The following is a 24,239-nucleotide window of genomic DNA, read 5'->3' as shown; positions in this document are numbered from 1 at the left end:
TTTTCATTTAAAATTACAGTTTATTTCAAAAATATTACAAGGCAAAATATTTGGCAGCAGTTAAAGAAAGGTACAGAACTGGTAGCTGAAGTTTCTCTTGTAATCTCTTAGACCATAACATTTTCTATTAGGGTTACTTTGAACAGTTATAGTTCTAGTCTATCTATAGCTTTCTTTTTCTGCAGACATTCACTACCCGTTTAAAATCTATAAGACTGTGCTAAATGTTATCTTAATATCTTAATTTTTATACAATGGTATGTTTGGCTCTGTAACTTTTATACACACACATACACACATTATTCTTCATTATATCTTAATGGATTGTTTAACAGCTTGAATTGAAATGGCAGTTTAAAAGAAATGTTATGAACAAACTGGTTTTGAACCAAGAATGAAGTCTTTTGCTTAAAAAAAGAACTAGACATTTCTATAACTTCCTCTTGAAATATATATTTCGCTAACAGTGCTTTAAATATTCCCTTATCATTGTCATATTAGACACCATGAGAAATAAAACACTTATTTTCTGTCAAGCACGCCAGTATCCATCATTAAAACTATCAACACACCTGAGTGACTGGAATTTCCTTTGAAATGAAATGCTTAATTATGTGCTAGTTTGTGGATCCTCCCTGGGCCTGTTAGGATGTCCTCCTTTTGCTTACTTCTTTGAATGACACATCTCTCCCCTTCCTAGTCAATAGAAAGCACTGTCTAAAGTGGAAGATCCTATAGCTGTGCTATTTCCATGGGCTTTCCCCTGACCCTGGCATGTTCAACACCTAGGTAGGAGATCCTATATGCCACAACCTGCAGGATCTTTTGTACCAATGTATCAAATGTAGGAGGGCTCAAGCCTATGGGAGGCTCCCAATCATCCACACAGGACTATTATCAGCTCCTTCTAAGAGGAAATTAAAGCTTATCAACAGGAATGTATCGCTAGTGTCTAGCTCTACTTTGTGTAAGATCTAACAGCATGCATCATATTGTTGCTGTCTGCTGCAGCCTTATATTCACAGGAGGCAAACAGGGGAGAGAGAGTGCAACAAATACACAATTCAAAGCATAATAAGCACATGGGCAATGGAAATAAAGAAAACTGGGAGTAACAACAAATAACTACATTAAAGTATTCTAGGAGATAGAAGGACATGCAATAAACTATTAGTGCCAAATCAATCAGAATAAAATATTCTACAGACTTAGGGCAGCCTTATTTTAAGATCTGCAGTATGACCACCAGCAGACATATATTAAATCTTCTTGGACATTCAGAATTTGTGGAATATAAATGGTTAAGATCCATATCGATCCTGTTGGAGAAGTGAAAAGAAACAGAGAGGTAAAATCTGTTTTCAGGGAGCAGGTACAGCAATTAAAGGTTGGTTGACTACTAGGTGTGTGTGTAAAAGTACATGCAAGTTACAACTGACCTCACAGGACTCTCGAGGCAAAAGACAAACTTCCTTCCTTCCTTCCTTCCTTCCTTCCTACCTACCTACCTACCTACCTACCTACCTAACAACCAACCAACCAACCAACCAACCAACCAACCAACCAACCAACCAACCAACCAACCGTATAAATCCCATTAAGACCCCAACCCCATAAAACCAGACATAAAACAAAACCAAGATAGACAACTAAATTCCTCTCCCTCCCACAGTCAAGCTGGTATGGAGTTTTGGACTGTGCTGTAATCAATATGCCAATGACACCCAATTCTATCTCCTCATGGACGGCCATCTGGACCCCCCCCCCACCGCCCCAGGAACCATTCACCAGATGTTTGGAAGCCATTGCTGGGTGGTTAGAGCATAGCTGCCTGAAACTCAACCCCTCCAAGATGGAAGTCCTGTGACTGGGGGACAGGGGGTTGGGTCAGGAAGTGCGTTTTCCCACCTAGCCCGGACACAACTTACAACCGCACTCATGGCTAGGAACTTGGGAGTGACCATAGACGCCTCACTGACTTTAGAGGTGCAGGTCAAGAAGGCAGCCCACCAGGCATATTTGCCAGGCACAGCTATTAGCACCCTACCTATCCTCTGAACATTTGTCCACAGTTAGTCACCTCCAGAATAGATTTCTGTAACTCACTCTACGTGGGCCTTCCCTTGGCCTTGATCCAGAAATTGCAGCTGGTGCGGAATGCAGCTGCTAGGGTCCTCATGGGGACATCTTGGAGGTCCCACATCCAGCCTATCCTGAGGCAGCTGCATTGCCAGTCTGATCCGGTTCAAGGTTCCAGTTTTGACCTTCAAGGCCCTTTGCGGTCTGGGTCTCACATATCTGAGGGACGCCCCCCGCAGAGCTTCACACTCTGCAGGTACTAATTTATTGGTCATTCCTGGCCCCAGAAAGGTGCACCTGGCTTCAACCAGGGCCAGGGTCTTTTTGGTCCTGGCTCCTACCTGAATGAGATCCCAGAGAAGCTGCAGGCCCTGTGGGAGCTTTCAGTGTTCCTGCAAAATAGGACTCTTCCACCATGTCTATGGTTGAGGTCAGCATGGCAAGGAAGATCTGATGGGCCCCCCATTGTTAGGAGCATAGCACTCACTAGGTGATTTGCACTCCCTCCTCTCACACCTGTATTAGTTTTTCTTTTTGAAGGGTTAGTGGAGTGTAGTCCACCATGGTCTTTTAAATGTTTTTAGGAGTCTGTTGTATATGGAGGAATGTGCGGTATAGTCTTAATGGGGTTTTTAACACAGACAAACTGTAACCTACCACAAACCAGTCATGAGAGTGGCGAGCAAGAAGTCCAAGCAATAAATAAATATTTCTATACCTATATTTGTGTATATATGTATTAAAGGTATAAGATTTGCATGCACACAAAAGTTTATACCTTGAATAAAACTTTGTTGGTGCCACTGGATTTAAACTTTGTTCTTTTGCTTCAAACCTGCTCCCTGAATCTATTTCCAACGAGTGTTATTAATAAATAAATTATTTCTGGGTGTGGCTAAAGATGGCATCCTAAGGGGATTGCAGTGCAATCACTGGAGCCTGACAGGGGTCAATTGTGGAAGCAATTGGCAGAAAAGAGGAGGGGTACGCAAACCCCACCTCATTTTTTCTACCCAGGAAGTCCTAGTCAACTCTTGGGGCCGTTTCCAATCCTTTAGGGAGTTCATCTCCCCGGATTACAGGCTGTCAGCATTTCAGGGCAGAGGACGTCCAGCCATTTTCTTGGACTTTTTTTTCTTTCTCTCTCTCAAAAAAAACTGCTTTAACCTTCTTCTACGATTTATTTACTGCAAGTGAATGCAGTGGACGGGGTGGAGGACAGCATCTGGAAGCCTCAACGAAAGCTATTAATCAACGCTTCTATAAACAACAGCAAGTAATAAATCTGAGCTGGGCTCTGCTTTTCGCCTCTCCCTTTCCCTCCCCCTTTCCCTCCCCCTCTCCCTGCCTGAGCATTTAACAATGCTTAAAAAACAATGTAGCCACCTCGATTTGGGGCAGGCTAATTTTCTTAAGTAGAAGAAGAGGACTTAGATTAACTAACAATAGCTTTTACAGCAGTTGTTTTGGTTTCCGGAGATCAGAGCTGTGATTGGGAAGATCTCAGCTGAGAATTTTGCTCCAGGACAAGACTATTGGCTTCACTGACTTCAAAACGTCATTTAATGGTGCCAAGAAATTCTGATATGTGACCACCTCTTAAAGGACACCTTTTGTGGCTATGCTAAATCCAACTTGCTGAAAAGTTTCTGTTCAAGTGCTTTAGATCTCAACTGCCCTGTTTTTAATCTTCATGCTGTTTTTTCTGTTTTTTTTTCATTCTACGCTGAAGAACATCAGAGGATTAAACAGACTTTCGCTTTTGCCTAGGACTGTATAGGACCTCTCCTGGCTATTTGCAATATTGTCTGAGCTTGGCTGGTGACTTATAAGCCTAAAACATGTCTATGTCAAAAAGAATGGGCCATCTAATAAATAAATTATTTCTCTGTTGCTTTGGGCATGTCCCCAGAACAATGACCCCATCCCACAACCACCACAGAACCACGCATTTGGAGAGAAATCATGCATCTTTGGGAGGGGAATACTGGGGTGTTTAGAAAGAATTCAGGGGAAGTGAGAAGAACAACTGGTTTGGGGTCTCCTGCCCCCTCACAAGAGCAGAAGACTTCCAAGCTCTGGGAGAACTTAGACAAAAAGTTTCATGATCACTTAGGCCTGTCTCTAAGGAGCTGACACAAGTGAGCATACAGCTTCTTCTCTAGCAGTCCTGAGCAGCATTGCAATAGCAGAACTTTGGGGGAAAGAAGAGGGGCTTCATGCCTTTCTCCCAATTCAGATTTAATTTCCTGTTTTGCCTTACAATATGCTGGTAGGCATTCTGGCCCTTATGCAGCTTAAGAAAGATACTGGGAAGGGAATGGGGAGGGAGGAATACTTTAACCACTTGAAAGGGGTCAGAAGAAGAGTTCTAAAGTTCAGAGCATCCTGGACTGCTGAGGGGTGGAGGGCTTCACAGGATGTCTACTAGTTCTCTCTTTAGAAGACCATCGGTTTCAGGCCAGTTCCTATACCCACCTCATTTCCCTTTTATTGTTCTTCAGTTGATACTTGTCTGACCTCAACAAGTGGCTTTAGATACTGCCTGTTGAGTATTCTGCTTGTGTGAGCTGCTTTAGCTTTTTAAAAGTTATCTAGTTCTGAGGTTCAACTTATTGAATGCTGCTTTGCACACAGGACAGCATTGGATATAAATATTTAAATAAGATAAAGTCTGGAGCTGCTGAAGGATCATGTCATGCCAATTTGAAATGAAATCTTTACAAAGATATATGCACGTGTGGACTTACTTACCTGTAACTGTGCAGAGCCCCTTCCCCTGTCTTTGGGTGACCCGGTTTCCCTACTCTAGAAGTGTTTGCACTTAGAAAGGGTAATACGCAAGGAAAGCTCTGTGTTCACTCCCTAAGGCCAACCATTCAAAACCCAAATACAAGACAATGTCAGTTGTAAGCTTACTAACCTGAATCGAAGTCATGACTCCATTGGCCAAGACAGAAAGTTTCCCAGCAACTGATTTCACTCCTTGTTTAAACTGAGCCAAATCAGGAGCAGACGGCAGGACATTTGAAATGGCATAACTTCCTAAACAGAGGGGGAAAGAATATTATTTGATATAGCACACACAAAAACACCCATGTCCTAGTGAAAGTTCACTTGTTGTAGAATAAAATGCTCTTCCTAAAATAACTGTGTAAACACTGGAAGGACCTATCCCTTCCTCCAACCAAGACGCTCTTGTATAGTAAAGCCCCTCTCTTATTTTGGACTTAGGTGTTTTAATAGGCATGCCTAAGTGCCAAAGGGATCTGAAACTTGGGGAGTCTCATAAAGACACTTGCATGCAGCCATGGCATTAGAAATATCCCATAAAAGAAGGTATGCTGGAATTAGAAACCATCTCCCCCAGTTCTGTAGCATACTCTATGTAACAAGAGACTTTTCAGCACTGGAGACATCAAAGATTATAAATTATATAGGCTGGCACGTATACAGCTGTCTTGTCCTTTAGGAAAGAAACTGCCTTGCTCAATACATTACATTTTGTCAGAGGTCTCCTTTAAAAACTGGTGCAAGGTCAAGGTCTGCTTCATGAATAGTGCAAGGAAATGAATATTTCAGGCCTAGCTTGGTCAAATTTAATTTTTTATTAGGTACCATGGACACAATCCTCATGTGGCCCCTAATCTGGATCTAAAGCTCTGGCCAACAGTTCATTGTAGGATCAAGGCAAATTTGTTTAACACATCAGGATATATGACTACATACAGGATTGTAGCTGCTGCTTTTGGAATTGACAGCCTATTTGACTTAATATTATGCCTAAATAACATGAAACTGCCTACATACTAATTTCCTAATGCCCCACATGTTTCGGCTGTGGAATACTAGAATCTGTAGGTTTTTGCAAAGAATGAGGGCAATTAGCTCCTCGTAATATGAAAGGTATGAACAACATGGATTTCTTGCCATTTAAGACAGCAGCACAAACAGGTCTCTAAAGACTTTTAAGAGGCCAGACATTAACATTTATTGATAATTTATTCAGTGCATCTTTACTCCACACTCTTTCTAATGCAGATGATTGTCACTCCTTCACTGCATCCTCACAACAACCCTGTGAGGTAGGTGAGGCTCAAAGAGTGTGACTCGCTCAAGCCATCCAGTAAGCTTCATGACAAGTGAAATTTAAAGCCAGGTCTCTCTGATCCAAGTTTAACACTGGAACTCAACACTGAGCTCATGGAAAGTTTGCATTTCCAGGGAAGTGTTTAGGATTGCAACCGTAAACATAGTGGTAGAATGGTGCGCTCAGCTGAAAGGCAACCTGAACTGGAATAATTGTGCCAGGCCTAGAAATAGCAACTTATAACCAATGGCAATTTGTGCAGTTATGCAGTTTAGTCTAATCAAATTTCAGCCTTTTCATACCTGATGGCTGTTTCTTCTGCTCTTCAAACAAGTCTGCTGAACTTATTGCTGAGTTTCCAGACAGCCTCTCTAACCGAGCTCTAGCTTCATACTATGGAAAAGTTAAGAAACATTTAGCAACAGTGCAGTGTGATTGTTCCCACTGTCACACTGCAAAGGAACATTGAGGCAGATCTTGGGGGGGGGGGGGGAGCCAATGTCAGCTACCAGTGAATCATTTCAATTTTCAGTTGACTTGGTCCAAAACCAGAAACCATTTAGTATCTTTTAACCACTCCGAGACGGTGGTTGGGAACTGTGGGTGGCTGTGGTCGGGTGTGCAAAGAAGGGAGGGGAGGATTAGACTAGTTTTATTGCCGGTGTATGGGGTTGTATTTGGGGGGGGGGGGGGGAGCAAGAATGCTGAGACTAATCAACAGAAGGCCAAACAGCTCCCAAACTAGTCAGCCAGGAATGTTTTAACAACTTACTTCAGTATGGTCTTGCTTTCCAAAATACATATCAGATGAAATAGCTTTAACGTTGCCAAATTTCTTCTGAGCCTCATCGGTGCTTGCAGAACGTTCATACTCAGGTTTATGGCGAGAGGCAGGCCTACAAACATTTATGTACGGTCACATGTGATAGAACAGGCTCCAGTTCCATAGACAGAAACTAATTAATATACTGAATTCCAAGTAGATATTAAACCCCATAGCCAGACTAAATTTTCTGCTGACAGAAAGGAACACGCAATTTCCCCCACCTCATGCCTTTCCAGAGGGTCCCCTGTGCTCCAGGAGCAGTATTTGGGGGAAATCAATGAACTGATATAGCAATGTTAATAACCTTAAGAATTTGATCTAGACCATTAAGCAATGTCACAAAGAAAACATAATACTCATAACAGATTTCCTTATTTGTGTGTGTGTGTGAACTCAATAGTGGAAAATGTATGGATTATGGCCCCAGATGTGACTCCTTTCTTCCATTCTGGTCATGATGTTAATAGCGGAAATTCAAAGCACAATTTCTATAACTGAGTGGGGGCTGTCGGGGATGAAGCGGACATCTCTTTTACACATACAGAAACTATATGTTAAAGCAGATGATCCCTAGAATGATAAACAAAAAAAAACATCACTTTTAAGTTGAAAATCCTGCTTATAAAAATCTAGGGCACCGATTATAACAAGGAAAGAATATCCCTATCTGTTCAGGTCTCTGCAGATATCCTGGCGGATGTTTTCTTGCTGCAAATGCTTGTACTCCTATAACTGAATGGCCAGTGAATTCCTTCTGCATAGCGATTAATTCATGTGATTTGCAGAAGAAAACCAGAGAAATATTCATTTCTTTAAATTAGATTTTATATTATATTAAACAGAGAAACATATGTTAATTTAGTAATCTTGCAAGGGCCATCCTAAGAAGACTTGTAACTTCTAAATGTATGGATGTCAATGGCCTAAGAAGAGTGTAACTCTGTTTAGGATGGTATTGTTAAAATACCATATTAACAGTCAACCGTTTCCTGCACATGCTATTTTCTTTTGTTGTTGTTAGGTGCGAAGTCGTGTCTAACCCATCGCGACCCCATGGACAATGATCCTCCAGGCCTTCCTGTCCTCTACCATTACCCGGAGTCCATTTAAGTTTGCACCTTCTGCTTCAGTGACTCCATCCAGCCACCTCATTCTCTGTCGTCCCCTTCTTCTTTTGCCCTCGGTCGCTCCCAGCATTAGGCTCTTCTCCAGGGAGTCCTTCTTTCTCATGAGGTGGCCAAAGTATTTGAGTTTCATCTTCAGGATCTGGCCTTCTAAGGAGCAGTCTGGGCTGATCTCCTCTAGGACTGACCGGTTTGTTCGCCTTGCAGTCCAAGGGACTCGCAAGAATCTTCTCCAGCACCAGAGTTCAAAAGCCTCAATTCTTTGACGCTCGGCCTTCCTTATGGTCCAACTTTTCTAGGCAAGCCTAAAATGCATGGCTATTCTGGTATAATTTAAACCCTAAATGTACTTTGCATAGGAGTAGCATCCTTAAATACAAATGTTTAGTTAATACAAATGGCTAGATTACTGGAATTCCACTCAAAGCAATACTTATTTACATTAGAGGAATTCAGCCACATGATCAAAGGATAGCATTGAGAGATTGTGGACTGCAGTTTTCCTCATGTACCTATCTGAATACTCCACAGTTTTCAAAGACAGAGTGGTATCCACATATCTGTTGCTGCTTTCTTTCTTCCAGTAAGGATCAGAGCTGTCGTCCCATTTAGAAAAAGGGCTGCTTCTCAATTCTTCGGAGTCAAAATATCTGAGTGAAAGTAAAAAGAAATAATTTCCTTACTAAACGCTCAGCAGCTCACAATGTCTGTAGGAGATGGTAAGAGTACTATAATGGAGATGAAATAACAAGAGTTTGAAATTCAATCTTGTATTGTTCCTATAGGCCAATTTACACAATTCTGTTCACTTACTTATACTCCTTTCTGGCTGAAATTCAAGGCAACACACAATAAACACATTGCAATAAAACTGGATTACAGAATCAGAAAACAATGCAATAGGATCAGTATAGAATATGGCACATTACAAGCAATGTCATTTCATCATTATTGATTAGATTTTATTATTATTATTCTGGGTTTTTATACTGCCTTTCTCCCATAATGGGCTATCAAAGGCTTTTAGACAATACAAAGCTATATAAAAATTCAAAATTATACAAAGCAGAGGTTAAAATACAATATAGAACTAAGCCCTCGAGCTGAACAACTGTATAGACTCCCACAATACACTAGCTCACAAATTAACAACAAATATAAGATCATAAACTACTCTTAAGAGAGTCAGAAGGCTTTCTGATTTCAAAAACAATCATTAATTTCCATGGTTAAGTGAAACAATGGCATTGTATGGTCAGCATTCAGAAAGGCTGGTGTGTACGCATAAAGTCCTCCCATAAATGGGAGACACTTATCAAGGGCTATGAAAACAAAAGTATGGCTAAAAGGCCCCCATCGTACAAGGCCTTAGACAACCTTATGACATTTACTGTACCAGGCTATGCACAATCATTCCAGTGTCAGTTCAAGTATTTCAATGGTTTTAGCCCGGAGTACCTGCATAAGGATTGCCTTTCTATTCAAAATGGTGGCTTTAAAAATGAATAATTTACTTAAACCTATGACTCACCCATTCATTTCACAGGTGGATTAAGATTTATAAAACAACTGAATTCTGATGGTTCAAGTGAAAAGTGCATTGAACATTTGTATTTTTAATGGAATCTTAGAGAACAACACAAGTTTCATTGGCACAATTTGCATCCTACCTACACATGTGACACCTTCCCAGGTACCCCTTAGCCGAGTGAACTGGAATATACAGTCAATGATAATCTAAATCTAGTCTATGAAAGACAGTGCAGAGTTTAGCACAAATAAAGCCAGGTAACCCACTTGTAACAAAGTGAGACTACAGTACTTCTGAAATTAAGTTGATGTGAACCTCATCACACCCTTAAAATAACTGGACAGTCCATGGAATATAGTGCTTTATACTATACTACTATATATGATAATTTATTATATATATCTTGCATTCAAAAAGCTGCTCTGGAATTCCATTCATGAGTGAGGGAATGAAATGCCTCTGGTGGCTGCTGATACCTCTTCCCAAGTGCAGCTTAACATGCTATTTCAGATGATACCGATGTCCTCTAAGGTAAAATACACAATATGTCTTATACAAGTCTAGTCACAGGTGCCCCACCCAACTCTCACGTCACATGTTGATATGGGAACTAAGCCTTAAAAACCAAACCAACACTGCATGTTGCTCTCAACACTGCATATTGCCAGTTTGGTGTAGTGGTTAGGAGTGCGGACTTCTAATCTGGTGAGCTAGGTTTGATTCTGCACTCCCCCTCATGCAGCCAGCTGGGTGACCTTGGGCTCGCCACAGCACTGATAAAGCTGTTCTGACCGGGCAGTGATATCAGCGCTCTCCCAGCCTCACCCACCCCACAGGGTGTCTGTTGTGGGGAGAGGAAAGGGAAGGCGACTGTAAGTCACTCTGAGCCTCCTTTGGGTAGAGAAAAGCGGCATAAAAGAACCAACTCTTCTTCTTCTTCCTCAACACTGCAAGGGAGGAGAAGGGGCTTCAGGCTTCTCTCTAGTGCTGTTTTGGGGCCAGGGAAATGGCCATGGGCCAAACAGCCTCTCCCCTGCAGGCATTTCTGCTCATGAAAATGGTGCTGCAGGGAACCCTGAAGCTGCTATTTCCCCTTCACAGCATCTGGAGCCACACTCAGCAATGGAGTTTTTAAAGGTTAGTTGCTAGCCAAATAGGTGACCGAGTCAGGTTGGCACCCGTTTCATACTTATCACATATTCTGGCCCTTAGAAACAACTGTTTAGGGAGCAGAAGGGATCAGAATGGAATGGAAGCTGGAAAAGCTCTCCGGGCTTCAGACATCACAAAACAAGTCTTGTGGATTTTTCATTCATTGGCAGTATATTAAAATCAACATAACTATTTTGAGACAACATAGAAAAATATGCTTTCTTCCCCTAGAGCCATATTTCTCCATTCCAATCTCCAACACAGATTTGAACAATTACTCTCATTTTTTCCTCAATCAATACAGGATATATGATAAAGAGCCAGAACTAGGACCATACATGTTACCATGCTGTACAAATTTTAATTTAGAGTAACTTTAATAATATTGCATACCAATCCCACTCAAAAGTAAATAAAAAAGTTACCTTGAACTGGAAGAAGGAAAATAAGGGTCCTCATCGTTGTATTTTTTTCTTGGCTTTGCAACTGTAGGTGTTTCTTGTTCTATGATTTGCATATCTGAGATTACTGAGTGGGATATGCCACTGGATTAAAACAGAGAGTCAGAGGAAAAGCAAACATGAGTGCATCAAAATTTAAACATTAAGGCCCAAGGTAAAAAACAAAGTTTACTACTACACATTTCAGGTTCTAATTAGACAAAGATTTTCAGAGAGCCCATGAGACTCTAGAGTGGGGGTAGACTGAACATCACCTGCAATCAATGGGCACCTAAAAGTGGCTCTCCCCCTTCTGCCTGCTTCTCTTCTGGTGCTGCTGCCAGAGATGCTTTCTCATCCTTCCCTTCTGCAAGAAACAATGGCAGCAGCACCTCTCCTCCTTCTCACTCTCACAAAGGGGGAGGGGGCAACCAACAGATGCACCTTTGTTCTGGATGGGAAAGTGGGGCGGCAGTAGGCCCCTTTCCCATCTGTCTCTCCTTCTCCCCATAAAACACTGAATGCTAAATAAAGCCCAGTGAACTCTATCACCACAGAGAGGATCTCAAGAAAAGCAACATTCCCAACCTTTTTAACAATCCAAGCCTCTCCTATGGGTTTCCCCAATAACTGTCATAAGGATCACTGGCCCAAAGACTTAAGATGGCAGACAAGCTGTGTTTGCAAAGCCAGAATCCATTAGGCACTCTTAAGGGCTTGGGTGTGCCCAGTAGGATTTGGCTCTTTCTCTCTTGTAACTGTAAGCTCCAACCTACCCTGGGTAAAAATTCATTCAATCAAGTTAAAGTGGCTTGCTATTCAGTATTAAAGGGTGGGGTGCTGCTCGGTCTGTACTCTTTGTGCTTATGCAAAGGAGCTGCATAGTGGTTTTTAAATAACGTATCCATAGTTCCTCTGTATATTTCTGAAACGGTCCTGTGGGAAGATCATGCCCCAGGCGTCTATGAGGGAATACGGGCCAATCAGGGTGCAGCTAGCACAGCTGGCTGCACCCTGATTGTGCCAGCCCCTATGCCAGCCTTCCTCACAGTGTGCCTATTATGAGGATAGGAAGGGAAGGCAATTTTAAACTGCTGAGAGACACCTGAGGCCTGCTGGGTGTCTGTGGGATATTCTCAGTTTTCTAAGACCTCTCACAGCCCCACATACCTCACAGGTTGTCTATTGTGGGGAGATGAATGGAAAAAGTGTTTGTAAACTGCTTTGTGACTCCTTTTGGTAGTAAACCGCAAGGTACAAAAATCCAGCTCTTCTTCTTCAAAGGGGCAACCGTGAAAGAAGCATGTGAGCACATAACATTATATCAACAGTAAAAAAATGGAGACAGAAGGAGCAGGGCCACAGAACTGGGAGGAATTGGTTGCCATGTAAGCTCCCTCTAAGAAGTCTCCAGTCTGATTTTCCCTTCACATATCTGAAGACATGGCTCTGGAAAACTCATCTGTGTCCACTATGCCACAATTCCCAAATGTCAGTCCTCTCCCACACTCAACTAACATTCCAAACCACAAGTTCTTGACACCCATCTCTCCACACCCATGCCCTCATTTGTCACGCCACCACAACCCCCCACACAACACACATATCCAACCTCTTGCCCTTACAGACTGAACAACCCCTCCCCTTACTGTTCCCAAAGCCAAGCTCCCTCTATCTTAATCACTCTCTTCCTTTTTACCTCCCTCTTTCTTTGCTATTTCCCCCCTCTCCCCCTGCTAACACCTGTTGTATCTGCTGTAACGGGCTTTAATTCTAGTATATATATATTTATAGTCGGCATTTCTCACTGAGACACGAAGTGGGTTACACAGTGTAAAACAATCAGTTCAAAGGAAAAGGATTTTAAAATCCATCCCATCACTGGATCCAGTGGATATCTAGCCATCCATCCAGTGGATATCTAGCCAAATTACTGGGAGGCATCACCTTAAGGGATGCCTTTGCATGGCCCTACATCTACCAGTAAGGAGAGTTCTTAACCTGAGGTGTGACAAGTATCACATTTCACAGGAATTCAAAACAAAAGAAACGTATTCTTTTGGTATTCTCTGCTATGATATTAAACTGGGCTATCATTTACCCTTAGTGTCTATAATACACCACTAGAGCATTACACCTACCTTCGATTGCTACTAAACCCCATTCCAAGTCTTTCTGCTTCTGTTTTCATTTTGCTGGCCTTATTCAATTTTTCATCTTTCAACTGAATTTCAAGATCTTTGTAGGCCAGCCGTAAAGATGATACACTAGAAAACAAATTGAGTGTCATTTACAGATGAGATAGAGAGATATTAGATAGACATAAGTAGATAGGGGAACCACAAAGCTCTCCTCATCAGCCCACCAATGGCAGTGAGCAGCTTGTGTTGTTTTTTTTCAAATGAATTATGCTGGGATTGCATGAAACTCCTCCATGTGACTTGTGTCATGTGAAAAAAGTAGATTGTTATTATTGTATTTACCCACCCTTTCTCTACAGACTCAGGATGGGTAACAACAAACAACCTGACAGAATAAAAATATATAAAATAAAAAAATAAAATCTAGAATACATTAATTAAGATGACTGTTGACTGAGATGACTGAATCAACCTCCTTTTCTATGCCCTTGCCGAGGAAGGCCTTAAGTAAATGTATATAAACAGTTAAGTGTGTCATAAAGAGAAGAGTACCCAAGATTACAGGAAAGGTTTCCCAAAGGATGGCTTGAACTACAGAAGGAATGAAAAGATGTATGGCAATGCCACCTGGTTACAAATAGTGACAAAATATACAGAATAGAGGCATGAAGTCTATTGACCGGAAGTTAGAGCAATGGACTTTTACTGAAGCTTCCTTATAGCATCAAAAGGGCAAAAAATAGCTAGCAGTCTAACAGACAGTAAGAATTAATGTTACTATCGTATTAACACCACTTTGCATGTCAGATGGCCAACACACACATTTGAGGACAGGAAAAGTAATCCACTTGCAAATCTAAGGCCACGTTTTAAATCATGTTTACACATTCCCCAATACACAAAACATGTCTCCAAAGCATAATTCAAGGGCACTGGGTCATCTCCAATGAGGTGCCCAAAGAAGTCCTCCCACTTTTCCAGGCTCAGTGGCTGATGAAGCAATGAGCAGAACTCTCCTGTCATGAGATGCAAGAGCCTGAAGTGGACCCAGAAGTTTCATAGCTCCCTTCTGGAGAGATGGATCAGAAACCCTTTGGGACAGACGCATGAGAAAAACACCAAAAAGTCCTCTCTTTTTTGTAATGAGGAGAACATCTTCAGCCTGACTTACATAAATTATTGATGCAAGAAAATGAAACATACACTTCAATAATACGTTGCAAATATTAGTCTAGTGCAATATGCGGAATACAGAAGTACACAAAAATACAACACCGTGCATAGAGTTGAAAAAATCATGCAATAATCAAATGACAATGTTATTCTGTTATTTTTTTATCGTTAATATCTGGATCTGCATTTATGCTTAATTATGTTCATTATACCGTATCAAATCTCTCACAGTGATACACACAACTAGGAAATGTATGATGACTGACAAAACAAAATGATCCACCAGCAAAGTATCTTTGAACATTGGATACTTTAAACCTCACCAGGTAATAAAAGCTAGAAAGAAGCTGATGGAAGCTAGAGTGATAGTAACAGTAAAACAAATGAATATGTATTAGTAGATGTCATTTCACTGAAAGGTTTTTGCAGTAAAAATTCCCTTCTGGAAGCCGTGCAAATATGCTGCAAAAAGTTTCACTTTGTCAACGTGCATTTTGATTTCTCAATTACAGAACAAAACCACACTTACTTTTTATCTCTCTCTGATAGCATTAATAAAATCAAGAAAGTCAGAACAATATGTTTCTGGCAGGCAAGATGCAATGCTATGTAAATCGCCTTGAGAGGGAGCAGGCAGTCTAGAAAGAAACATACCTTGGAAATGGGTACAATGAATTTATCAGCAATAAACTCCTAAAGTGATCACATTTTTAAAAATTACAGCAGAAATTAGTCATGTCGTGATCAAATTATTAATTTAAAATTTTAAACTAAAAGTTATAATGCAGTCATAATTTGAAAATGGCAAACTGAGATCTACTGCTTATTTGAAAACAGCATCTCTTAAAGCACTTGACCTGAAAATATTCAGGTTTTTAGCAGGGGTGGGCAGAGAGGTACTGTGAAATAAATACAAGCCTAAATAATCTGCAGTATTTTTTCTATGATTAGGATGAAGACTCTGTGCCTTCATAACAGGATTGATAATTCTCCCTTGAATGTAGTCATGGAATAGACCCACACCAACAAAGCAAAACAAAACAAAAAAGCCCTGTCAAAACCCTGGATTGTTAAAAAAGACACGTATTTATACGGATATGTGCACACTACCAAATAATGACAGACTTAAAGTTACTGAATTTTTCAGGAATAGAACTGAATAAAAGTATCTGTGTTACTTTGCTGTAGCAAAAATACAACTAGCACTTGTAGAATACGCTGCTGGGGATTAAAGGCCATTTTGTCAGATATAATCCAGTGCATCTTCACAGGCACATAAAGGGGAAAGAATAAATAGAATAGCCAAAGATTTACATACTGCATGAAGTTCAGACTGACATGGAATTATGTAAAGTTCAAGCTGCACAGATAACCCCTCAAAGAACAACAGTTACAAGCAAGCAGCCTGTTTTTCTCACTGTGGCTTTTGTGCATAATACTAATGGAACAGAACACCTAACTTAAACTTCTAGAGGGAAGAAGAAAAAGCAAGTTTAAGGATGGGCTGAAATGGCTTAACCCAGGCATGTCAGGATTTAACATAGTTGGACTTACACTCTTTACAGGCTCAGAGGTTAAAAGTTCCCTCTGCTAACTGGTAACATAGAAAGAGGAATGAGGCATGACTCACTTCCCAATAGGAAGCCAGCCTGCACCTTAGAAATGCAAATATACCTAGCCAAAAAAGGACACATCCCACCTAAACCCATTATGTACGTGTTGGATAATGCATTTTCAAAGTGCTTTCGCAGCTGAATTTTCCTGTGCGGAACAGTAAAATCTACTTCTAAAGTGCACTAGAAATACATTATCGAATGTGTGCATAATAGGTCCTGATCACACCTTAGTTCAGCCTTTCTTTCTTTTTTTTGCCATTGAGAAAAGCTTGAAATATTCTTCAGACTTTGAGAAACCCCAGAAGTGGCATGATCATCTAGAATATGGTTGGGAAGCACAGCAGGGTACATGTCCACCCAGGGCCCCTCCCCAACCCTTCTAGGACCATCATTGGCCATTGTGGGGGGGGGAGGTTAGGTCAACATGACCATATATGGTCATATCACCCAATAAATGTTTAACAAATTTAAAAAATATATAAAATAATTTAACTCCCACCCATTCAGGAATACCTTCCAGGGCTGTCAAGAATCCCCAGGGTTTCACAAAACCTTGGTAAAGTCTGGCCTAGATTATACAGCTGTAAGGAGCCCACAAGAAAGAGCATAAGTTCTTTTTGAACAGGAAGAGAAAGAGGCAGTAATGGAGGGAATAAACCTGCTGAACACAAAGGTGACATTTTGCCATTCAGAATTAAGCAGCCTAGACTCCATCTTGAACACATGTTGTTCAGACCACGTTAGCCCTAACTATTTAGTTCAATATAATAAATGTTTTAAGAGCCTATTCATGCTTAACAACATTGCACATATCTGACAATTAGGGTTTCAAGCAGGAGTGGCCAGACTGTGGCTCTCTAGATGTCCACGGACCAGAATCCCAATGAGACTCTGCCAGTATTTGTATGCCTTTAATTTTTTTAAGACATTTCTTTTCATTCGAGTTTATGGAGACAAGACTCTTGTTCCCTTCTGATTACCCCCATAGCAAATAAAGAGGAATGGGCCCTCATGGAACAAGTACGTTTTTGCTGACGTAAAAGGCTAATGCCCTCCTAACATCTAGCATGAACGGCATTCCCTCAGTAACTTTGAACCAGCAAGCCACCATTCTGGTAAGGGTACTCTGAAATAGCTCGCTGAGCAGGGTGGTATAAAATCAAACAAATGAATAAAATATCTTCTGTGTTGAAAATGTATTACAATGTTGAAAATATACACCCTTGAGATACAAAAATGCCTTTTGATGAAAGTGGAATAGGCAAAAGAGACAGACTAGATCACATAAAAGAGGATCATCTGTTTTTGTAAACAAGGATAGGTTTTTCAGGGGTGTCAAATATATGGCCCACAGGCCAGAACCGACTTGTCCAGGGCTCTTATTCAGCTTGTGAGCCACTGCTTTCGTGACAGATAGCAGAGGCTGTACATTGTATCTCTATATAAGTAACCAAAGGAGGAAGTGGGAGGATGGGCATCAGGAAGATACTATACGGAAATACTGGAAGACTATTAGTGTTTTAAGCATAGTTTTACTTAGTGTAGCGGCTAGGAGGGTGGACTTCTAATCTAGTGAGCAGGGTTTGATTCCCTGCTCCTCCTCCACACGCAGCCAGCTGGGTAACCTTGGGCTCACCACAGAGCTGTTCTGAGTGAGCAGTAATATCAGGGCTCTCTCAGCCTCACCTCCCTCACAGTGTGTCTGTTGTGGGGAGAGGAAGGGAAGGTGCTTTGAGATTCCTTTGGGTAGAGAAAAGTGGCTCTTCTTCTTAAGTAAAAAAGAATATTAGTTGGGTTTGCTGGTGCCCTTTTATAAAGTTTATACATTTGGAATCTGGCACTACATTTTAAAGGAAGAAGTTGCACGGCCTGTCAAAGTGACATTTATGTCAGAACCAGCCCTTGTAGCAAATGAGTTTGACACTTCTGTAACCTCTTTTTGGAAGGGGAAAATGTCAGAAGCAAAGGCTGGTATATTTCTAGGATGGTAGTACTTGTGCTATTGGTCCCTTGGAAAATAACTCCATTCTTCCAATAAGAGTAGGAATGAAACATTGGACTTACCTCTTTACTGGGTCAAGGTCATCCAACCTTGGTAGGTCAGGCCTCCTCTTGCTCCAGTGAGCTACTATAAAAATTTTCATATGACTCTTGTGGACCAGAGCAATGCTGCCCTTCCAGTCATCACATCACCCAGCTCCAAATCTGTGCCTTGGTATTTCTTTATGGGTTGTCTGCAGTAATTACAAGTACTATCTTTTTTTTTTTAAGGTGGGAAATGGATGACTTCGCCCCACTGAAGAGAAGAAACTTTCAGATAAGTCCTGTCTTCCATTCTTATTCAGTGGGCAAAGTCATCCAAGCTGGTTATATACCCAAGCTAGCAAATGGGGTGGGAAAACAAAGTATCCAAACCAACATCTTCATATTCTCAATCCACCACCTGCTACAGGACTCTTCTCTCAAAGGCTGCCTTAATGGAGTCCAGCAGGTCACCCGTATTTGTGTCTCACAAATGTAGAGACCAGGTAGTGGCTCTGCAAATCTCATCCACTGATGCTTTTGTTAAAAAAGCAGCTGACATAGCTGCTGCTGTGGTTGAGTGGTAATGCCCTGTGGTGCTCTTAAACCCATAATCTCGTATGCTTTACGAATGAAGATCTTAACCCAAAGAGCAATAGTAGTTTTTGAAACCTTTTCCCTCATGTTTTCTGAACAATGTTACATAAACAAAGAGTCTGAAAATCGAAAATGCAATGTTCTGTTTATATAGATGTGCAGAGTCCTGCACACATCCAGCCAGGCCTTTTCTCATGGATGAGAAGGTTTGGGGCAAAAGGAAGGAAGAACCAGCCAACTGTTGTCTTAAATGGTAGGCCAAATTTACTTTTGATACAAAGGAAGGATTTGTCCTTAGAACTACCGCATTTACTTGCAGTACAAAACCAGGATCTGTCCTTAGAACTACTCAGTTCTTGTGGAAAATATGTCTAGCATGTCTAACTGACAAGGTTCCTAGTTCTGAAAACCTCCTGGCTGATGTAGTAGCTACCAGGAAGGCTACCTTCCCTGAAAAGAATGTCAACTCTGCAAACTTTAGAGGTTTGACCAGCATCATAGTCAAGGCCTACAAAACTTTAGACATTCTCCAGTTAGGAAATCTGTGCCTAACTGGAGGTACTAACTGCATGGTTTCTTGGAAGAACCTTCTAATATGTCTATTGGAAGATATTATGAAGTCCTCTATTTCTCAGAACAATAAATGCTGCTGCCTTCCTCTTTAGTGTATTTGGCCTCAACCCTTGCTTCCATCTGCCATGCAGAAAAAAGACAACACCCTTATAAGACAGGTTTAAAGGGGTCATCTTTTTTTCACTGGTCCATTTTCTGAAGGCAGACCAGGTATGGTTATATACACACCTGGCTGCTGACCTTATTGTCTAAACCATGATGTCTACTACTTCCACTGGGAAACCAGACCCCTTGCACTTTTCTCCAGGCTGTTAGCTGGAGCCAGGCTGGATCAGGGTGCAGAACAGGTCCCTGAGATTGTTACTATTTTATGTTCAAGGTGCTTGAAGCAGGAAGCTGGATTCCTGGTAGTCAGAGTGGAGCCACTAGCTGGGCAGGCAGAGGACTTCAATGACCATAACCTCATTTCTTTCCATTCTGAGGCTCTGAGGACCCTTGACTTGGGTCTGGTGGCACAATGGCAGAGAACGGCAGAAACTCTACAAGGAGCTTGGCCTCATATGAAAACCACCTCCTAAAAACTGCCTTCTTTGTGGAAGCAAATGTCAATTGATAGATGGATTGGGCACAATCTGTCTTTTGTGCCTTAGCAAGACCCACAATATCAAGTCCTGAAAATGCTGTTTACAATTCACACAACAGGCTAGACAAATCTGTCTCTCAAGACTCCAATTACTTCTTTGGGAAAGGGATCTCTCTACCTCTCCGGAGATGCTCAATCCAACTTGAATCCCAAAGGATTGCTCTGTGCTAGTGGAGAAGATGAGACAGCAACGCATTGGCTGGCAGACAACGTATTTGTCTGATAGTTATCAGACAAAAAGCACAAAAGAATTTCAAAAATGTTGGTCTAGAAATTCAGGATGAGTTCAGAATGAGAACCTATGGATTTCCTGGTTCTAAGGAGGCTTCTCAGAAAGGTGACAAACGCAAATTGCATCCAAGACAGTGGGCAAATGGGCTCGCAAAGTGGAGGTTTCCCCCATTGAGATGAACCCTTTTCTTTAAGACAGAGCCCCCAATATAGTAATAATGCAATTTTTAGTATGTCATCTGTAAAAGCAAACCATAATTCTCTTGATCCATTACTTATATCAGATTTTTTAAAGAGTGCAACCTGGCTAACCTGCAATAGAACAGTCAGACTCAAGTCCAAACAGCATGTCAGAGGCCAACAAGATTTTGGCAGCTGATGCTCCCTTCATCTGGTATCACAGTCTTTCACAGTCTTATCTGCTAGAAGGTCCCCCTCCTCTATTATCCTTACAAAAACAGACCAAAAATACCAGCCCTGAGCCTCCAAGGAACTTGTTTAGTTGCTACAAACAGGACTGAAAATCTGACATCCTCAGCAGCTTCACATTGAATACTGACAGTGCCGGATAAGAAGCCTGTTTTTATTTGTACAATGGAATCTGAAAGTTGTAAAGCCACAATGGGACAAGTTTAATTTATCCTAATCAAAAATTCATTAAGGCTAAATTGGACCTTTGTATATGGGACAGAGATCTTGGGCCATTTTAACATTATGTAATTGGAAGGGTCCCAGCATAGAATTCTTAAATTCATTTTAGGTACTCCCAAAAATATCCTTCAGTACTTTGATCAAAACCTGGCATATTCCTCGTGGCTTTGAGAATCTGTTCTTATGTTTTTAGTTACTGGATAAAAATAGTTTCGATGTATACAGAGAGATTACTTCAACTCTGCCTGCCACTATAAGCAGATATCCTTTTAGTTCACATATTACATAGTGGAACATTTTCATAACAATAGGGGGGCCAATTTCTACCAGTCAAAAAGACACTTGCAAAGAGAGTATAAATGGCCTTGATACATTTGGTTGAAGTCAAACCTTATCCTTGTTATTATATACTGAATTTCATCATAACAACTAAATAAATCATACTTACAGTGGCTCCTCTCTCTCACTTCTGATGGAGGCATGCACATCTTCCTGTTCTTTCATTTTATCCACTGCTTGTGCTTGTTTTTCAATCTCATTAAAACTCTTGCTGCTCATTTTCTGGGCCCTCAAACCACCTTTCTTGGCTCCAAACTAAGAAAAAAATAGTTTAACTCTTATGTCAACCAGTAATTTAAGCAAATCTTAAGAAATAAAAAGGTAATAAAATACAGGTATGTAAACAGATTGAAATGCAAATATACAGTTATTTTAGGCAAAATGGAAAACGTTGTTCCATAAGAAGTTGGGAAAGAAAAGTTGCATGAAGGCCCATTTCAGATAACACAGGCTGGCAATAGCTTAGTCACTGGGAATGACAGTCCTGTCTGCTCCCCCTCCCCTCATACCAAGCCTCACCTGTCCTTCTTGATTCATTGTAACCAAAGTTTACTTGACATCCAAAATCAGGGTTGCTCTTACCTGTAACCATTGTTTATCGAATGTCTTCTGTGCAGGCACACATTGAAACTACTTCCAAGCAGGCCTCATGTGGAAAAGTCTATTCCAAAGCTTAAAAGTCCTTGAGAGGCGCCTCCTCCTCCCTCTCACAATCATGAGACGTCCCTTACCCAATCAAAATACGGTCACATGGTACAAGGAAAGGGGTCTCCACTCACCTCAGTTCTGCATAAGCTGCCACAAATGTCAGAAGAAAAATATGGCCTCTGAGAATCAACAGAGGGCCAGGTGGAGGGAATGTATGCTTGCATAAAAGACACTCAATGAACAACAGTAACAGTAAGAGCAATCCCATTTTCACCTTTGGTCTTCTGTGCAGTCCCCCATTGGGATCTTATCAAAACAATAATCTAGGACGCAGGATGGAAGGCAACAAAGCTAGGATAATAAATCATTTGAACAGAGAGCGCAGAATGGCCTTTCAACCTCCACTTCTCATCCCACCTGAAGATCCAGCATGTAGTGCTTTCTAAAACTCTCCAAACATGACCAAGTAGCCGATCTGCAGAGCTCTGGCCCTGGGAGAATGAGCTCCAACATGCAGTAATATGTCTGGATGGTAGAGACCTAGATATAGTCTAGGTAACTGGTTTGCTCTTGTTGTACCCTATGTATGAAATAAACGAATTAACATACTCCCTAAATTGTTTAGTTCTCTTCAGGTAGAAAAGTAGTGACCTTCTAACATCTAGTGTGTGAAAACAGCATTCCAACAGGGCAATAAAGGACATAACTTGTCCTGAAAGGTAGGGTCAGGTTCAGATCACTGGACGAGTCAGAACATTGGTTTCAGCAAATGACTCTGGGAGTCTCTTGAAATAGGCAATTGCTGGCCAGGTTTCAACTTGGACCCATTCCTTCTCTTAAGTGGAAAAGAGGAAATCTACTGCTGAGGAAGATATGGAGACCTGGGCAGCTTGAAAGGAAGCTGGTTTCTGTGGTAAGGGTTCTAAAATGTGGGTGCAAGTGGACACTGCCTTTGGTAAAGAAAGGATGGTTGAGGATATCGCAACCATCATGCTGTTTGGTGATTCTTCTTTCTTTGATTCAGCATCTCATAGTGTGGTCCCCTCAAAGATGGAGTCCTCTACTTTACTCCTTGTCTCAACAGGCAGGGTAGTTGAGCTCAGCCTGGCATGTCATCTAATCATCACAGCAGAAGCAATGGCCCTTATAGCAGAGTCAATGGAGTGGTGAGAAGCATTAATTTGTTATTCAGATAGCCTAATGGCTTCTGTGAGAAAACCCTGGCAAGGTTCCTCTTGTCTCTAGGAAGAAATTCAAGGTAAGGAGATATTTTCTGACATACAAACACTTGGTAGGCTCCCATAACAGCCTGAACATTAAAAATTCTAAAGGTCTGAGCAGAATAGTAGTAGACCTTGCACCCCAATGTGTCCAGCTTTCTCTTTCCTTGTCTATTGGGGCAGAATGAATGGATAGATGGGCTCTGTTCTGAACTCTTCAGTTACCAAGGGGGGAAAGTAGACAGGAATGTAGCACCACCCTGTTTGATCTTGTACAGATTCTCTATGTGTCTGATGCAGAAGCAGGGCTCTTCCAGATCTCCATAAATATCCTGAAGTCCTCCAGTATGGGGAAGGCAACAGAGCTGGGAATCTCAGAAGGCTAAGGTCCTTGTACTTCTGCTCTGTGGCATGATGTCAAACTCCAAGGCCTGGATCATTCTGGACATCTGTTCAGCATATCACCTCACACCTTCATTAGGTGAGATGGGTGTAGGGTCACTCACCTGTTTGTCAGGTGATGGGTCTGATGGGATCTCAGAATTATAATCCATATCCAATCTTCCCTCTTCACCTCCCTCATCAGAATCAAAGGTAGGAGCAGCTGTGCATGATCTCAGGGGAACCAACAGCAATGCAGAGGGATGACTCCGGTTTCCAGAGTGGTAAGAATTGGGATCGGAATGCAGAGGTGGCAGACACTCAGACCAGTCTAGTGGATAGGCTGGGGACATATGAGTATGGCTGCCATGGGAATGAAAGGTAGGGTGCCAGGCTGCTGAATCTGATCAATGCATTGGGGTGGATTTTGGACTGGCAGCTGAGGTCTGACCAAAGTAAGTTTTGGGTCTGACTCAAATTGAATCAGTGAAATGGAGTGCATTAAGTGGACCCAAGAGAAGTAGCTGCCATAGAATCTGTCTTAGACAGTCTCAGGGCTCAGGTCAAAGACTGGGCTCTCCTTGTGTTTGAACTTAGATAAGCTCTTAGCTGAGGGCTCCAAAATGGTTCTCTGAGCTGATGGAACTGGGGACAAGTAACAATGTCAAGTCAGATTGGAACAGGTAGCCGACCGAACTGATGCTGTCATGGATCAAGAAGTGGTTGGTGGGGTTTCCTCAGACGGACGTAAAAGCCTTTTCC

The 24,239-nt window shown here is 41.5% G+C and overlaps 1 protein-coding gene across 2 annotated transcripts in view; it reads right to left on the bottom strand.

The window, feature by feature from the left end:
* The window catches only part of ARFGAP3 (ARF GTPase activating protein 3), a 39,422-nt gene continuing 15,183 nt past the window's right edge, over positions 1-24,239 (bottom strand). For both annotated transcript variants that reach the window (XM_077337852.1, XM_077337851.1), the window contains exons 9-16: positions 21,338-21,483; positions 13,384-13,509; positions 11,228-11,347; positions 8,632-8,769; positions 6,942-7,065; positions 6,472-6,562; positions 5,003-5,124; positions 1-1,319 (exon numbers count right to left, since the gene is read on the bottom strand). In XM_077337852.1, coding sequence (XP_077193967.1) covers positions 1,302-1,319; positions 5,003-5,124; positions 6,472-6,562; positions 6,942-7,065; positions 8,632-8,769; positions 11,228-11,347; positions 13,384-13,509; positions 21,338-21,483 — 885 coding nt within the window. In that variant the 3' untranslated portion in view covers positions 1-1,301. The remainder of the gene's footprint in view (positions 1,320-5,002; positions 5,125-6,471; positions 6,563-6,941; positions 7,066-8,631; positions 8,770-11,227; positions 11,348-13,383; positions 13,510-21,337; positions 21,484-24,239) is intronic.

The sequence above is a fragment of the Paroedura picta genome, chromosome 5, assembly GCF_049243985.1.
Source record: "Paroedura picta isolate Pp20150507F chromosome 5, Ppicta_v3.0, whole genome shotgun sequence".
Taxonomy (NCBI): Eukaryota; Metazoa; Chordata; class Lepidosauria; order Squamata; family Gekkonidae; genus Paroedura; species Paroedura picta.
Note: the sequence above shows the minus strand (reverse complement) of the source record. Positions and strands in the feature narration are given on the sequence as shown.